This window comes from Agelaius tricolor, unplaced genomic scaffold, assembly GCF_023055355.1.
Source record: "Agelaius tricolor isolate 1412-34295 unplaced genomic scaffold, bAgeTri1.0.p SCAF_15, whole genome shotgun sequence".
Classification (NCBI taxonomy): Eukaryota; Metazoa; Chordata; class Aves; order Passeriformes; family Icteridae; genus Agelaius; species Agelaius tricolor.
The window spans coordinates 15,148,015-15,165,850 of NW_027269275.1; the positions used below are offsets into that span (position 1 = coordinate 15,148,015).

At 47.7% G+C, this 17,836-nt stretch overlaps 3 protein-coding genes across 8 annotated transcripts in view; 1 reads left to right on the top strand and 2 right to left on the bottom strand.

Annotated features, from left to right (window-relative positions):
- Nucleotides 1-114: 114 nt before the first annotated feature.
- On the top strand, nucleotides 115-3,220 carry PLLP (plasmolipin). The gene is made up of 4 exons (XM_071440652.1): nucleotides 115-555; nucleotides 1,853-2,026; nucleotides 2,402-2,521; nucleotides 2,607-3,220. Exons 1-4 carry the CDS (start codon nucleotides 130-132, stop codon nucleotides 2,718-2,720), a joined length of 834 nt encoding a protein of 277 aa, XP_071296753.1. The 5' UTR covers nucleotides 115-129; the 3' UTR covers nucleotides 2,721-3,220.
- Nucleotides 3,221-4,915: 1,695 nt separating this feature from the next.
- ARL2BP (ARF like GTPase 2 binding protein) lies at nucleotides 4,916-12,655 on the bottom strand. 5 transcript variants are annotated; one of them, XM_071440653.1, is made up of 7 exons: nucleotides 12,543-12,655; nucleotides 11,596-11,708; nucleotides 9,437-9,495; nucleotides 7,891-7,997; nucleotides 6,989-7,074; nucleotides 6,062-6,158; nucleotides 4,916-4,986 (listed from the first exon to the last, which is right to left on the bottom strand). In XM_071440653.1, the coding sequence occupies exons 2-7, from the start codon at nucleotides 11,631-11,633 to the stop codon at nucleotides 4,924-4,926; spliced, it is 450 nt and encodes a 149-aa protein (XP_071296754.1). In that variant the 5' UTR covers nucleotides 11,634-11,708; nucleotides 12,543-12,655; the 3' UTR covers nucleotides 4,916-4,923. The 5 variants fall into 5 exon arrangements, with proteins under 5 accessions (XP_071296754.1, XP_071296757.1, XP_071296755.1 ...); XM_071440656.1 differs by having other exon boundaries at nucleotides 11,596-11,642; nucleotides 12,543-12,623; XM_071440654.1 differs by lacking the exon at nucleotides 12,543-12,655 and adding an exon at nucleotides 12,448-12,541.
- Nucleotides 12,656-12,972: 317 nt separating this feature from the next.
- RSPRY1 (ring finger and SPRY domain containing 1) overlaps nucleotides 12,973-17,836 on the bottom strand; it is a 36,188-nt gene continuing 31,324 nt past the window's right edge. For both annotated transcript variants that reach the window (XM_071440660.1, XM_071440659.1), the window contains 2 exons: nucleotides 16,524-16,628; nucleotides 12,973-15,615 (listed from right to left, as the gene is read on the bottom strand). In XM_071440660.1, coding sequence (XP_071296761.1) covers nucleotides 15,519-15,615; nucleotides 16,524-16,628 — 202 coding nt within the window. In that variant the 3' untranslated portion in view covers nucleotides 12,973-15,518. The remainder of the gene's footprint in view (nucleotides 15,616-16,523; nucleotides 16,629-17,836) is intronic.

Below are 17,836 nucleotides of genomic sequence, written 5' to 3' on the forward strand. Positions count from 1 at the left end.
GAGGTTGGAACGAGTTGCCTTAAGATCACTTCCAACCCAAATTATTTCAGGATTTAACAAGGAGACGCGTGTCACCCGGCCCCCGCAGAGGAGCAACGTCAGGCACCGGGATGCGCCGGAGGCCACCGAATGTCCGGGGTGAGCACGGAGCAGGACACGGCTGCACGGAAGGTTCAGGTGCCCCGGGCTGCTCCAGCAGAGCATGGCCAGGATACGGGGAGCGGGGACTGTCACGGTGGGGGCTGCCCTTTGTCGGCGGTGCCCCGCTACGGGGACACGGCTGCACACCGGGAGCGCAGCGCGGCGCCGGGCGGAGGCTCCGCCGCTTGCCGGGGGCGGCGGGGCGGGGGCAGCGGCGGGGTCAGCCCGGCCGCCCCGGAGCCACCCGCGCCCCGCCCGCGGAGGGGCCGTGCCGGGGCCGTCCCGGGGCCGGTGCGCGGCATGGCGGGGCTGCCCGGCGCCGCCAGAGCCCGGAGCGCCTCGCCGGGTCCCCCCCCGGCCCTGAACGGCTCCTTCTTGCTCTCGCCGCTCGGGGGGCTGATGTGCGCCCAGGCCGTGAGTACCGGGGAGGGGGCGCGGCGCAGGGGGGAGGGCATCACCCACTTGGGCGCTTTTCTTCAGCTGGAAACAGCCCGGGCTCTCTTCGGCTGCCACTCCGACCCCATCTCCGCTGTCTAATCTGGGTAATCTCCAACCCTAAGATAGTGCAGCCTCTTCTCTCCTCCTTCCCTCTAAAACCAGAGGAAAAATCGGATTCTCGTCCTCACTCCCCTTGCCAGTTGTAACTCCGCTCAGTGCCGGGTGGGTGGTTCCCAGTGCCAGGCACGGGCTGATCCGTGCGGGCATCTCCGTAGGGCACAGCCGATGGGTCGGGGGGTGTGAAGCCCGGTGACTCCAGGGGGGCTGTGCTGGGAGTGCCCGTGAGGCTCTCACGCTCCCTGGAACACTCTCAGCTCTCCTCCAGGTTGTCCTCCCCGGCTCTCAGAGGAGCCCAAGGGTCCTTGTCATCATATCGAGCAGCAGCATCACTGCCTGTTGCTTCAGCATCGGAGGCAGCCACAAGAATCTCCCGCTGGTGCTGTCCCCGGGACCGCGGTGCCGCATGAACACACGGGGGAGGGAGTTCGGCTGCGGACTGGGCCACTCGTGACCTGCCCACGGTGCTGCCCTGGGCCTGGGAGCCTGTTCGCCTGTCCTCTCTCCTCGGGGCAGCGTTGTGGGATGTGCCCTGAGCAGCCACTGTGAAACAGCTGGCGCAGCCCCGGCTTCTGGCTCCTGGCTCCAGATTCCAGCCCCTGGGCATGGCTGAGCTGGTGGTGGCATAGGGACAAACGCTCAGGGTAGGGGCTGGGCAGGATGCTGCTGCGGGTGCCTTGTAGGAGCGCCAGGAAAGAGAGATGGAAGCAAGGCCAGCAGCCGAGACCTTCCAGCTCTGCAGCTGCTCCCACCTCTGCGCTCAGCCCACACTGTCAAACCTTCCCCCTGCTTTCCCCCGGCAGCAGCTCACGCGTGCCACCTCCCACTCCGGCAGGAGCCCCCTGCATGTTTCTCCCCAGCACATATTTTGTGATCACGAGTGTTAGAAATGGATGTGACAGACAAGGAGGCATTGTCGGGGCAGCCAGGGCGTTGGATGCGGGCAGGACAAAGGCTGTTGTGTTCCTTCCATGACAATGGGCGGTGCGGGCTTACACAGGGGCACCGCGGCTTTCCAAGGAGCCCTTCTCCTGCCCTTCCTGGAGTGAGTGGAACCCAACTGCTGTTGGTGCTGGTGTGCCTGGGCTTGTGGGCGATGTTCTGTGCTCCCCCTGCAGGAGCCAGCCCCTGAAGAGGTTCCCCTTTTCCCCCACAGGTGCTCGGTTTGCTGGTGTGGTCTCTCATCGCGGCCACAACGTATCACCTGCACGCGGCGTACGGCTGGGTGATGTTTGTGTCCCTCTTCTTCTGGATCCTAACACTCCTTTTCTTGGTGACTTACCTCCTGCAGCTTCATCAGAAGTTCTACATGGTCCCCTGGCCCCTCCTGGTGCGTAGCTGAGAGGGAGTGAGGGGGGATCCCAAGAGGGAAACATCTTGGAAAGGTAGTCTGGGAAGGCTTCAGTCTCTCCTGGGCTGATGGAACCAAGTCCCCTGCACTTTGCACAGTGACGTTGTTTCATTCTGCCCTTGAATTGCTTAGAAAATGCTCAAACCTGAAAGTCCTGTGTCAATCCAGAAAGTTACAGCCACCAACTGCTGCAGTTGTGGGTTCATCCAGAAACCTCCCAGCACAACCTGGGGAGCATTTAATGCGTTCTCCTGGGGAATGGGGAGGAATGTGAACCCGAGCCTTTTGCTGCTGCCTTGCCCCAGCATGCTCGAGCCTGAGCCGAGACCTCAGGAGCTCCTCTTTGTTCCCCAGCTGATGATCTGCAACGCCGTGGCCACCGTGCTGTACCTCACCGCCTTCGTGACGTGCGCGGCCGCCGTGCAGCCCACGTCCTGGCGGCAGTGGGACTACAACCGGCGAGCCGCCGCCTCCGTGAGTACCGGCGGGAGGGAGGGCAGGGCCGCGGGCCGGGGCAGCCCCCGGCTCACACGGGGATGGATGTGTGCTCCTCTTCCAGTTCTTCGCCTGTGTCACCATGATCACCTACGGCGTGAGCACCTTCTTCAGCTTCCGCGCATGGAAGGGGCTGGGCAGCAACGCGGCCACCAGCCAAGTGAGCGACCACGCGTGAGGAGGGGGCAGCAGAGCCCGGCCACCCCGGGGCCACCCTGCCCCGGCCTGTGCCAGGCTCGGAGCCTCGTGTGCCACCAGGGCTCGTTGTGGGAGCAGCACTGGCTGACGTGGATGCTGCCCTGTGTTTTCTGAGGATGCTCCCAGCTGACGTGCCCACAGCACGACCCCACGGCATCGCCACGGGGACACGGACTCGCTGGGGCTGCAGCTCCTGCTCATCCCCGGGGCTCATCTGGATCCTCACCAGAGCAGCTCCACTCAGGGGCCTCAGCCACTCTGGCACTGTGCAATACTAAAACTGACTAACCCAAGCCCAGGCTCCCCTCTCTGCTCATTCACAGCTACAGTGTAAGTAATGTAATTAACGGGGTGCAGAAACAGTGGCAGAGCTGGAAGATGAGAAGTGAAGCCAGAGAAGCAGTAATAACTGCTCTTGTATTGATTTCTAACAATTTGAATAGAAATTTTATGCTTTAAATAAAAACATTCCTCAATCCAGCACTGGAGTCTGTCATGAGAAAGCTTGTTTTGTGAGGAAGTAGCACACACAGCAGGGTGGGGACAGCAGAGATGTCACTGCAGAGGTGGCTGAACCTTTCCACTCCATGTGGGCTATGGAAGGAAAAAGGCCACAGGGTTCACCTCTCGTTGCTTTATGCACACACACGCTCAGAGTGTGCAGCCAAGACCACAAGAACACCAACAAAGTGCCAAGGCTTTGATCACTCCCTCTTTCTGGCTCAGCACCACACACTCCTGAGTTCACCCAATTTACCAGCAAGTCAATTTTGCCCATTAGCTGCAGGTCATTTTCAGAAATTACAATCAAGTCTGCAAAGGCTCTGGGAACACAGGCAGGATCAGGGCCTCAGGAGAGGGAAGAACCACGCTGCTCCCCCTGTGCTGCAGACCACAAATTCACCTTTTGGGTGTTTGTCAGAATGAGAAGTGATGCCCAACCAGGCAGAGCAGCTTTTCCTTTCACACCCTCCTTGTACAAGGTAGTAAAAGCAGATTCAGTGAGTTCCAAAGCTGGTGCATGGTGAGCTGCACTGCAAATCTTACTGCATGCTCTGCAGGGGAAAAGTTTTACCAGGTTGTCTGCAGAGGCAGGATCAGGAAATGGAACTGCAGCGATGGAAGGTGAGACCTGAAAAGGAACTGGACACATGGCATTGGCCCATGACACATCTGCCTTTATTTGGTTGTCAGTAAGTAAATCAAGGGTCAAATTTCCACAGTTATGAATATATAGACATATATATATATATATATATATAACAGGAACAGTATGAAAATAAAATCAAAATTGATAGAAATTAACAGGGGAGGTCACTATTGAATTCCAAAATCTAGACAGAAAATTTACTTACAAACACTGATAAAGGACACAGGTCTCAGCCTTCCAAACTCTGAAATGTTCCAAATTAATTGAGTTAGCATTTCTCCAGATTCAGCTGCATCACCAGGCAACTGAGGCTCCAGAATCCACATCTCTCTGGGAAGGATGTGACCAAAGAAATTATGTGCTGTCCCTATAAAGTAGCTGATGGCTGATCAGCATGAATTCTGCCTTGGCACCTTGTAAAAACCTTCCCTGCACACCCTGACTTCTCAGTTAAAGCCACATCCCTGAGAACTGAGCATCTTTTACTGCCTAAAGCCAGGCTGGATGGGATTGGGAGCAACCTGCTCTAGTGAAGGGGGGTTGGAACTGGATGATTTCCAGTTAAGCAATGGTGCTGCAGGAACAGAAGGAATAAACTGTTCTCTGTGTTCAGCAGAGACAGGACAAAGAACAAGGAGCTCGAACTGCAGCTCAGGCACTTTATACAGAGCGCAAAAGGCTCCCTGCAGCAGCAGCAGGGCACTGCAGAAAACTGCCCAGACAAACCACGGCAGCTTCTGAGAAGCTCCTGGAGAAGTGTGGGGAGAGCTGGGCAAAGGAAGGCTGCCTCTCACAGCCTCTTCCATACATTTGTACAAGGGTATAACAATTCCAGAAAGCTTTGATTTCACCTCCTGGAGAGGGACCCAGAGTCCCGGCCCGGCCCCACCGCACACCCACCCCCTCACAGCGGCCGATGGAGCCGAGTCCCCGCCCCTCTGCCCCGGCCCCTCTTGGGAATCGCTGCCTTTCACCTCTAAATTTGAATAGACCTCGCTGAAAATACAACAGAACTCCCTTCAGAATGACTTGTTTAATGGTTTAATGAAGTCACCACTAACGCACTGCTTAAATCCAGACTTCGGCCTTCTTTTTCCTAGAAACATGGGGAAAAAAAAGAAATCTGTGACTCCATGATGGTTTGGAATAAGCATTTCAAAAAATGAAACAGGCAATACATTTTCTGCTGCATCAAACCAATATAAAATTACATGTTAGTGGAACGTCTGTGATTGAATGTGAACCCAAGAAGATTGTGCAGGAATCCCTGGGGTGAGGGGACTGTCACCCTGTCCATGTCAGAGCAGAGTCCTGCTCAGCCCTGGTTGGGAATGCTCTGGCTCAGGGATCCACTGAAATCTGGCTCCTGTCATTTGCCTCTCAGAGACTCCAGTCTGCAAATCCCAGCTGAAAGTCCTCCTGATGCTGATACATGGACTGACTCTTTCTCTGCAGCCTGTCCCCATTTCCACAAAATTCACAGGGATGGGGAAGAGGCAGAGGCACAACCACAACTGTGACTCTCTTGCTCCTTGTCAAACAGGGCTGGACCAACACTGGAGAGCGCTGATTTTTATTTTGCTAGGAAAAACCTCATCCAAAAATCTCAGCACTTTTGTTTATTTCTCCAGCTGGCACAGAGAGGAGAAGAAAACCAATGAAAGAGGCTTAAAAAGAGTATTTTTTATAGACTAGGAATAAAAAATAAAATAAGATAGATTCAGAATGGCCAAGGTGGAGAGGGATCTCTGGAGGTGATCTGGGCCAAACCCCACACTCAAGCATGGTCACTCAGGACTGTGGCCAGACAACTTTAGAATATCTCCAAGGATGGAGACTCCACAAGCTCAGAGACTGTCACAGTGAAAAAGTGAAAAAGTGAAAAAGTGCTCCCTTCTGTTCATTTGGAAAACAATATTCACAAATGCAGGAAGCTCACAAAAGCAGGAAGAGCTGCTCCACATGTCAGCTTTATTAATGTTTTCTATAAATCATTAAATGTGCAGTTTGAGTTTAAAAAGCCACTCATTGAATTAATTTCTCTTTTGACTGCATTACAGCCTTTGATTAAATACTGTGACCTACTGTAGAAACTTCTCCTTGGCACTCTCAGGTGGAGCAACACAAAACCAACAGCCATTGTGCCAATGAAAACAATGTGAAATACTCACAGCTCTGTATTCCAAGAACATTTCTTTGAAAGCCAGAAAGTCTGTAAATGTGAGAAGCAGATCAAATATATCACCTGGCATTTCATCTTTGTGTTGTCTATAGAGAAAAAGAAGTTGGGGAATGAGAAAGTTGTGTGAGGAAAATTTGTTATTTTAAAAATTGTACAAGGTCAAAAAGGACAAGTAGAATGCTATCAGTATTTAAACAAGAATATTATTGCAGGTTATCATATAGCAAAACTGCAGCCAAATATTGTCAAGCAGTATTTCCAATCCAACTCCATTGTTAAATTTATCTAAATCCAAGACCTATGAGTATCATATCAGTCTTTGAAAACCTGACTTGTTTATTTAAGAAACATTAAAAATTAACCACATTCAAATATTTTAAGATACTCAGCTCCCAATTACACTTGATTTTCTTGTTCAAGGGGAAAACCAGTGATCTTTCAAAAATGACTCTTCAGGGAGCTGGTTAAGCTGAAATGACCCAATGCAAAAGCTGAACACAAACTAAACTCTTCTCTGGATGCTCCATATGAAAACTGCAATAAAGGAATTCAACAACATGACTGAAACACCACCAGGCTACTGAGGTGCCTGGAAGAGGTAAGACACACCCTTTTAAGGGTCTGGCTTCAAAGTGACAAGAAATACGAAAATCCTCCAGTGCTCCCAGTCTGATTTCTCTTCCTACCCCTTCAAACCCAATATTTTTCAGCAGGACAATTCAGAAATTTACAGTTGCAGGACATGCTGAAGGCAAGAAAAGTGATCAGCCACAGCCAGCATGAACACTTCTATTTTAACTTAAAGTGGAACCATTATCTAAAGGGAGAACAGCCAAAAACCTAAGCTTTAATCTAGATAAAAAGAACTGAGAGGCACACAAGCCACTCCTCAACCAAAAGCAGAGCAGAGACTTACTGCAATGACACTGTGAAAGCAACCATATCAAACCCACGAATCCGATCAAGCAACTTCTCTTCAATGTATTTCTCTACTAAAGAGATCTGAAAAAAACCCAGACAAACCACCCCAGTAAGATCACAACAATTTCAGAGGAGATTTCAAACAGCATCCTTACACTGACACCTTCCTGACACTGCATGATCCTTACTGCAGATTCCTCAGGGGGTGTTGCTGGTTCTGTTCTCACACCAGCCCTGAGGCACAGAGCTGCACATTTTTTGCTGGAGATCTTGGGGAGAACAAACACTGACTGTTTGTATCTAGTAACAAATATTTGTATCAAGTAACAAATATTTTTCCAGCTCATTTAATGGTACTGAATAGTAGACTGGTCTAGTTTCTTGATTATGCTTTGCATGAAGAATGTCATTGAATTATCCAATACAAGAAATAAAACAACTGGAAAAGAAGAAACTTTGTTTGAACACATGCTAAACACATTATTTACTATAGCAATTGGCTAAATTTCTATTCAAGGGAGCTACACAATTCCAAAAAAAAAAAAAAAAAGAGAAAATTCACAAAAATTCACAAAATTTTCCCAATTGCACTTGGTCTTCTTATTCAAGGGGAAAACCAGTGATCTTTCAAAAACAAGCTATTCAGGAAGCTGGTTAAGCTAAAATGATCCAGTGTAAAAGCTGAACACAAACCAAACTCTTGTAATTCTAGAAAATTTTGTGTGAAACAATGAGAAAGGAACCTAAAGCTTCAGAAAAAACCTTTTTGCTCACAGATCATGGCTGTGCTTCTGAAGGAGACAGGAACATGTTTGGATCTGCTCCATGTAAGCCCAGTATTTTATAAAGGGAGAACTATATTTAAAAAAAAAAGAAAAATAGGAAAAGGTATCTTACATATTCATTAAAAATGTCTGTATAGATGAGCTTGTTTTCTTCTGAGTCATCAAACTCCTGGTAGTGCTTCTCCAAAAAATTCCTCTGTATTAACTGGAAATCATCATCTGGGCCATGACAGAAAAGCAGCACAGAGTTAGGAGTTTTGTCATTCTTTCTGTCACACAAACCCCACATTCACTGCTCCTCTGCCTCCCTGCTGTAACCACAGAGCCCTGCACACGTGCAGAGTTCATCACATCAGCCTCACAGCTGCTGCCAAACCACCACTTCTGACCCATCTGTGAGAGAACAGAGGCTGATGGTGAAATATTAGCAAAACAGTTCTCCTGCTCTACATTTATTAATAGTTATTTATTCTCAACCTCTTTTTGCTCTGGCTCTAAAGTCAGCAAAACATCTGTATTTTTTATTAAGTGAATTCCTCTTTTCTACAAGAACTCTAAGGTTTTTTCTTTGAGTTTAAAAAATATTAGTGAAATTCCCAGACTGAATTTTCAATTGCCAAAGAATTTTTTTCCAGTTGTGGAAGAAAAGAAGAGTAAAAATAAACAGGGTAGGTTACCATAGAATTCCACAAAACAGGTATAAATAAAAAGTTCACCTATGAACAGTGGTAAAGGACACCAGGCACAGCTTTCCAAACTCTGAAATGTTCCAAATTAATTGAGTTAGCATTTCTCCAGATTCAACTGCATCACCAGGCAACTGAGGCTCCAGAATCCACATCTCTCTGGGAAGGATGTGACCAAAGAAATTATGTGCTGTCCCTATAAAGCAGCTGATGGCTGATCAGCATGAATTCTGCCTTGGCACCTTGTAAAAACCTTCCCTGCACACACTGACTTCTCAGTTAAAGCCACATCCCTGAGAATTGAGCATCTTTTACTGCCTAAAGCCAGACTGGGTGGGATTGTGAGCAGCCTGCTCTAGTGGAAGGTGTCCCTGCCCATGGCAGGGGGGGTTGAGTGATCTTTAAGGCCCTTCCAACCCAAATCATTCTGTGATTCCATGACCATCTTTGTGCTGTAGGGCTGGATACACACAAATGGGGTTCCCCATTCTTGCAGCTTTCAGTCCTGGAGTAGAACCAACTCCCAGCCTGCAGCTCAGGCACTTTATACCAGAGTGCAAAAGGCTCCCTGCAGCAGCAGCTGGGCACTGCAGAAAACTGCCCAGACAAACCATGGCAGCTGCTAAGAACATCCTGACAGAGATGTCAGGAGAAGTCTGGGCAGAGCTGGGGAAGGGAAGGATCCCTCCCACAGTCTCTTCCATAAAAATCCCAGAAAGCTTTGATTTCTCTGTGAGATGCACAAGAGTCTTTACTGTTTCTCTAAGAAGCAGTGTGCTGCAGTGATGCAGAGAATAATTTTCAAGAGTCACAAGCACACAGAAGAATTTTATGTATATTTTTACTACACTACCAGGTAGGAAAGCCACCATGAAGCAGGCAGGGGCTCTGTATGTTGGCTAATTAACAGAAGAGCAGCTGGCAACATGTTTAACAGCCCTGTTGTTGTCTGTACCTACTTGCAACCCTTACCCATTATGATATCCTCCAGGTAGCCAACAACTGCATCAAACTCATCAGAAGTGGTGGATCTGAAAGCAAAAGAAAAAATATATATATTGACCACAGCAGAGATTAAAGTTAAAATTAAAAAGTGTCAACAAAAGCCTAAGTACAAATAAACAAATGAACCCAGTAATTACAAGATAACTGAAAAAAATCCTAGTTTAACCTACAAAACAATCCATGGCACTGATGAGAGGATTGCTCCATGGAGATTCTCATCAGGCCTCTACTCTATTTCTTCCCAGTAAGGTGCCTAATTGCAAGAAAGAATAAATGTTGTTTTACTGGCATTACTGTCAAGGTAATTCTAGTTCTGGTGCAAAAGAATGTAAAGAGTGTAATTAGAACAGCAAATTAAACCTTTTCCAACCCACAAATCCCAGCTGCTACCAGTTTCCCTTCTCTTTCCTGCACATGGTGATCACATGTAGACACTCTAGAGAATATTTTGAAATATTTGGTCTTGTGGAACAACTTAAACTGAGTGTATACACAAGTATTACATAACTGAAGAAAGGTAAATATTTTTATTATGCAAGAAATATCCTTATGTGATATAAATAAATGGGATAATCTCCTAAAGTTATTCCATAATGAGCAAATATTAAACACCATTATGGATCTGAATTCATCCAGGGAAGAAATCTTTGGTGCCAGCATCAGGAGTCTGGATCTGTTATTGTGGAACTTGTTCAGACACAGTAAATAACCCACAGGATGTCTTTGGCATTCACAGCTCTTTAGTGGGAGATGAACTCTTCCTATTTTCTCCCAGGGATCAAAGACAAACTTTTCTCACAAGTGAGGAAAAGAGGTCTCAAAGAAACAGGGATGTTTGTCTTTAAGGAAAAAAAATCACTTCGATCAGTGAAAGCACCACTTAAATTCAATTGAATATCTCTTTCTCATCAGTAAACAGAGTAGGATAGCCCTTCAGACTAAGTTTTGAAAATCTCATTAAAGTTACTTTGCCATTAGAGAATACTCCAGTGAAATTAACCCAACAGCAGTTTAGCCGACAGCTTAACTATAATCAGGCTCGCTCTGATCAGGAAAAATTAAGGGATCTTTAATTTAAAAAGGCATCTGCTCAGCGAGGATATCCTGGCAACAGCATTCCGGGGAGAGGAGCGGAGCCAGGGCCGGGGACAGCCCGCGAGAGGGCGGCACAGCCGAGCTCAGGGCTCCCCTTGGCATGCGCTGCCTTTGCCAGCGATAATTTCCACTCTCTTCCCCCCTCCAAATAAATGCTACTGCTACTTCTGCAGCTTATCCTAACAGCAACAGAGAAAGTGTTAATTTAAACCCTGGTTTAAGTCTGTGAAAGTAACGGGATTTACCTGGTCCAAAAGAACCCGATCCCATCTCTTTATACAACACACGGGCATCCACACACCTACAGAGACACGAGCTCACCAACCCTGGGGTTTAACTGCCTCTCACCTCAAAATACCCAGACTGGGCCAGCACACTGTGCTGCTGAGGAAGCCCTGGCACTGGCCTTTGCTCAGAGTCTGGGGCTGAAAGAGTTAAATCCATGCATGCCAGAGGCACAGTCACACAGCCCCTTCTGCCACAGTCTGGGGCTGAAAGAGTTAAATCCATGCATGCCAGAGGCACAGTCACACAGCCCCTTCTGCCACAACCCTTGTGAGAAGAGTGTGGCAGGCACTTGTGGGGTGAAGCAGCAGCTTAGCACCTGCCAGGGTGAAATTTGGTTGAGGTCACCTGTGGATGGGCTCAGTTTTAGGAGAACACTCAGAGGAAGAGTCTTCTCTCAGGATCAGTGACATAAGACAACAAACACTCTTGAAAAGGAGAAATTCTGAATTTCAAACAAACACCAGAAAAATCGATTTCCAGCCTTTACAAGGCTTGCTCTGATCCCTCAGCACAGCTACCCAGTGCTATACTGACCACAGTGATATTTAGTTTGACTTCACCTAAGCTCTGTACTGATGTTATTCCCTCTTGCAGCTTTGCATTCTGCACCTTTGTTCTCCTAAGAGGCAGAATCTGCTAAAAAGCGTGGTGTAAATTCATTCCTGCAATTATTTTCCTATCAAGATATTTTAATTAGCAATTAGCTTAGTGAAATCTGACACATGAGAATGCAGCATACTCACGTGGCTACACCCAAACTTTCTCCATCAGAAGTCTCCATTGTTCCTGCCTAGCCAGAGTGCAAGAGATGTATGTATCAGCTGTTAGTGGTTATTTCTTCTTTTTGACCAAAGTGCTAAGGAATAACATGACTTAGTGTTAATACAAATCAATTGCTAAACTGCCATACATTTCCTGAAGGGCAAATCAGGAGACAAATTTTAATTCTTAAACACTTAAATTCCAACATCACATTCTTCCAAAATGATTACTACTGCTTTTTTGTAATAACCCAAATAATCCAAAAACTTTCTCTGCCTATTCAGAGAACAGGCTCAAAATACAACCAGACCCTATAAAAAGGGTTTTGGGTCTACATCTTTTCTCCTGAAACATCTCTGACTGACCATTATAGAAATGAAACTAGAGAAGATAAAAGTGCCACCCTGCCCCAGCGTGTCCCAGACCAGGCTTTGGACCGCGATCCCAGGGGCTGTGTCCGGGCTGGACACTCGGCCCAAGGCTGTGGGTGGGCACTGGGAACAGGGCACATCGGGGACAGCGCACCCAGGGGACAGAGCACACCGAGGACAGGGCACATCGGGAAGGGGACACACCGGAGACAGAGCACACGGGTCCCCGGGGCCGCTGGCGATGGGATCCCGCTGCTCCCGCCGGGCTTCCCCCACCGCCGGCCCTCAGAGCAGTCCCGGGGCATCCCCGCGAGCCCAGCAGGAGCCGAGCGCGTCCCTCGCCTCCCCATCCTCAGTCCCGGCGAGGGAGGGCACAGCCCTCCAGCCCTGCCCCTCCCCAGGCACCCAGCCCGCCTCACTCCCTCCCGCTCCTCAAAGGGACCCAGGGCAGCGGGCCATCACCGTCCCTCTCTGCACAAGGCGGTGCCATCCCGCCGTTCCCGGGGCGCCGGCCCCGTGTCCCGCTCCCGCGGCCCCGCGCCCCCGCCCGCACCCACCGCCCTCAGGCCGGCGCGCAGCCCCCTCCCCTCGGGCCGTCTCCTGGGGAACGCGCTCTTCCGCCCCGCCCGCAGCCAATCACAGCGCGGCTCCGGCCCACCGGGCCCGCCCCCGGCCCGCTCGCCCAATCAGAGCGCGGCAGGGGCTGCGCGGGAAGGCGGCGCAGCCGCCATGGCGGGTTGGGGAGCGCGTCCTGCGCCGGGCCGGGCCCTGATGGGGAGACAGGATTATTTGCTGTATTGCAACAATTTGCTTGGTGTTAATGCAGCGGCAGAGCGGGCTTCCCCTCAGAGAGCAGAGCTCCGAGGCCCGGGGGCAGCCCCCCGCTGCTGCAGCCCAGTGCGCAGCGCTATGACCTGGGCCCCCGGCACCAATGTCCCACCCGAGCGCATAGCGCACCTAGCCTAAAAGGAATTAAAGAACAACAAACAGCCTTCAGGATGTTTTTATTGTTGAATGGACAACTTTGCTACAATTCATTTGCCCCTGTGAGGGCCTGTGGAGTCGGCCCCTCCCGTCCCTGTCCCCGAAGCTCCAGGGGTGCAGGGAGCGGGGGTGACAGCGCACTGCTCACGGAGCACCCGGCCTGACAGCAATGGCCCGGCCTGCATGGCGGCACACAGCCGGGCCCAGGGTACAGCCTTTCCCTTTGTGAAATGAACAGGACAGTTCTCTGCAACACAGCTCCCTCCTCCGCCACCGCTGGCTCCCTCTGCCCAGCACCAGCTGCATGGAAGACGGTCTGGGGCAAAATTTTCCAAAGCATTCACATCTTTTCCATAATACAGGCACTTAGTCCCATGTCCACAAAGGCAGCGAGGCTCTAAAGTCACCTGCATTCCAAGGGGACAGCAGATGCCCAGAAGCCATTGTGGACTTGGGCCTGAAGACCTTAATCTCATACAGCAGTTGATACAAATTAGGAGTCCTAGGCACTTCTGAAAATTTTACCTCAGTTAATCCTGGCCAGGGAAACCAAAGCCCTGAAATTACTAGACTCTATTAAGGCAGAGTTCAAAATGGTTCTGTCCCACCTCTTCTCCTAAAGTATGATTTGTAACTTTGTACCTTAGGGATAAAAAGTCATCATTGCATTTGGAAGCGCTTAGAACTTCATTTCAAATGATTCTGAATTTTTAACACCCTTGTGGCAGTGATGGAGCTCACGTTTGCTCACTGAGCTGGAAGGGACTCAGCCCTGACTGAAAACATGGATACAGCAAAACATTGTAAAGTACACTCAGCAAGGAAATGAGATCCCTGTGGCACAGATTTGCCAGCCTGACTTAAATCAGACCAGGCATCCAAAGTGGAAGAGAATACACATTTTAGCAAAAACACTAACCAGCACTCTGCTGCTGGATTCAGTCTACATTTGGACAAAAGTCAACATGAAAATGATGGACAGAACTTTCCTAATTCACACATCTCTGGATGAAGTTCAGCACCCTTGAGTTAGCAAAGGCAGAAGGTGAAAGGAGTTGCTGGAGAGCTGGGTTCTGGGACCTGTGTGCAGAGCTCTCAGCTTCTGCTGAGGTCTGTAGGAAGCCAGAGTGCTCGGCAGGCTCTGCTTTGTTAGTACTTCATAGTACAATAAAGATAATAAATGATTTTAAAAATAAGCTACATCACACCATGAGAATTCACTACAACAGCCTCTGCTGCTGAATCACTGCCAAGAAGTGGGATGGTTTTGGTGGAAGTTGTGTGTGAATTAGTAAAGTTCTACTATACAGACAGATATTTTTAAAAAATCAACCGGTGCAAGACTTGGAAGAGACCGAGTCATATCCTCAGTTGGTGCAAAATAAGCAGAACTCCATCTATTTTTGTGCTACTTCACTGACACCAGCTGTGAACCCTGATTCCTTGTAGAAACCTAGTAAAAGTCAAGAGCTGCCTACTGAAGTGCATCCTTAACATACAAACATCACAAATGTGTAATTAAAGTGGAGCAGAGATTCCCACTGTATGATCCCTACCAAAAATAGGAAGTGTGGCCCCAAACCTGCTCAGAGCAGGACTGACAAGTGGCAAGCAAGGTGCATTTTTAAGGAGTTAAGAATAAGACTGAAATTGCTATCCAAATAACCTTGTTTTAAATAAATGGGTCCAGAACTCTTCTCTAATATTTTAAGATATATTCACTTTGGAAAAATTGAGCTAACTTTCAAAAACAACACTGATTAAAAAAGATGTTCAATGATACCTTAAAAAATACCCAGAATATCAAATTAATTCCAGTCCAGCATTATAATTAGTTAAGAATACCTCCTGAAAATTATAACCTCACAAAAAAATGTGGGTACCGAAGTTAAAAGTATCAGAAACATTATGTACTTGAAAATACCACTGATCTTTTAACATTTAAAAACAAATCAAAACATTCTTTGGAATCACCAAGTTATTAAAACCTGTGAGTTTCTCTACAGTCTCCACACTGTCTTTTCAATCAGTCTGTGTACAGATTCAGTCTTTGAGCAGTTTACTATCTGAAAATACAGAGTCTCTGACCAGCAGGAGGCTACATTAAACAGGAAAACATTGGCATTCTCTTTTTAGCACTGACTTCTGCCAAAAATAGAGACTTTCGAGCACAAGACAGCACAGCCCTGTTTTAGGAAATACTTGTTTTCTCTTCTTTTCTAAAATGCATTGTATGTGTACTTCCAGTGCAAATTTTTTCAGCACTTGCGACAGGCAAGAAGGAAAAGGGGAAGAAGAGACAACTCCCTCTGCTCTTGCTCGGAGGAACCAATAGCCAGAGCTCCTGACTGCTGAATCCAGCTCCCATCGCTGGCAGCTGGGAAGAGCTTATTAAAGATTTCAGTTTTAAGATAAACAGATTACAGGTTAGCATGAAATCTGGCCGTGGCTATGGTTCTATGTGCATAAGGATTGGTTAGAGATGCTTTCCCCTTTCAGTATTGGTTGGAGTTCTTTAAAAACAAGTCTGTGGTGTTTCTCCACGTGTGTCATGAAATGTGAGAGATCTGTCTGACTCGGGTTTGTATTTCCTGTCGACACAAAGGGCAGGTCTCCAATTGCAAGGCACACTCCATGCACAGGTCACTGAAGGAGAAGAAAAACCAGTTAAAGCCTGCTTTTACAGTATGAAAAACTAATCAACAACAACAAAATAACACTAAGCAGTTTAGTCAGCCTGCCAGAGGCACAGTCAAGTCCCTCAGTATGGAGATTAGGCCTAGCAAGTCAGGTGTGGTGGATCCATTTAGAGGAGCTCCTGCTGCTCAGCATCTCCTAGACCTGCAGCTGCTCCTGCAGCTGCTCAGGATCCCACTTCCCTGAGCTCATTAATGCTTGCACTCACTCTGGTCTGGAGAGCAGCAGCCCCAGTGCCCTGCAGCAAATTCTCCAATCCAGGCACATCTCTTTTTACCTTTCCAGCATCTAGACACATGGCAAGACTCCTTCCATGAGTGCTCTAAAACTCTAAGGAATTGGACTTAACTGGATTTATTTCCCAGTAGGCTGCTTAAAGGCAGCAAAGTGCTATTATGGTATAACTCATACTGCTGGTTCATTTTTAGCTTTTAGAGGAATTTGTGACTTGAGACAATCCATTTGTTGAACATTTAATGAGTATATGACTATAGTATGAATTTTCTGCTCTCCTCACATGATCTGGATTTCACAGCACCAGTATCAAGTACTAATCAGTAAAGTCTTTGACATCAGGGAGATAAGAGTCAGTAGCCCAGGGCAGCACACAGATGTAGCCTCTGTACTTCCCCAAATACCCCAAATTCAGGGGTTCCATCTGCTCAGGTCTAAGATGAGTGGAATAGTGGGAATACTGTGTTTAACCTCTACACATCACATCCTTAAAAAGAAAGAAGGTTATTTCCTTTATCCTGGGGAGGCAATCAAGATGAGCAGAGACTGCATATGGCCTCATCCAAGCTGAGCATCACACACACATTTCATATTTCTTTGGATTTGGGTTTTTAAGGTTTTACCTGTGTCCACATGGCCTGAGTTCTGTGTCTGCTACCTCATCACAGCAAAGTGTGCAGCAGTTCTCTCTGATACTCACTTGCTTCAGCAAAGCCAGGCGCCTGTGTCTGAAGGGAGAGAGACACAGACCCCCCAAGCATTAATTTGGCTCAAAGCAATTGATTCAAAACTATTCTGAGAATTGCATCAAGGCCAACATAACACTTGTAGCAGTGCTGTATCACACTGCTGATAAACATCAATCACAACTGCCCACAAAAAAAGGCTTAACACACTCAAAGATCTGCAAAACAGTCTGGTTCCCTATTCTGGTCTGTCAGAAAGGGACAAAGAGGGGATTAAATAACAATTCTCCTAGTTCCCACAGCTGAACACTTACAGAAATTCTTTTGTACCTGGCTTCTTTCAGGAGTTAAGAAAAAACCCAAACAAATACACCTCACAAGCCCATGTATCAACAACATACAGAAACCCTATAACGCTCTAACACAGTTTAAAAGAATAAAACCAGGAAATTAAATCAAAATCCCAGTATAGTAACAGCCACAAGGGAGAGAAAATAGGTAAAAATCCCTCATCTGATGGAAGAAGACATTTCCCACCTGGAGCACACACACAACACCCATCACAACTATTCAATGGCAGGGTGATGTGTCTTGCCCCACATCAGATGCACTAAATCCAGCACAACTCTGCACGAGTTTATGTTAAATCCTGTGATGGATAATTAGGGTCCACTCATACAGGCCTCTGCCTTATCTCCTAGCACTTTTAAGATAATCAAAGCTATATTTTAATTTAGAATTGGCTTATCATTTCCAAGCAGTTCAGGCTGTAGGGCAGGGATGATCTTTGTTTACACAAAGAACAACAGTGTCCAACCTTGAATGAAGCCTTTCAGTGCTACTGCATAATGCAGGGTCTGTAACACAGGAGGCCAAGTTTCACCAGTCAGGCATCAACAGGAAACCAGTTTCCCCCAGTTTGTCTCTCATCTTTTGGCACAATCATTAACAGCTCTCACAGCTATTGCCTGAACATCAATCCCACCTGAGCATCAGCCAGAAACTACAAACCTCTCACCCAGTGTGGGACACTACCAAGACAGAACAAATTTGTACCTAACAGATCATCTTAAAGATTACATCAGACTCTCACTTAAAGCACCTGCAGTCACAAGCAGAAATAATTTGCTCTGGCTATAGGTAAGCACAAAATGATTTTGCAATTTGCATTTGATTTTCTCTGCATAAATACAATATTCCAAGCCTCAAACTTTGCAAATGTGTGACTCCAACCCAGAAGTAAGGGTTTT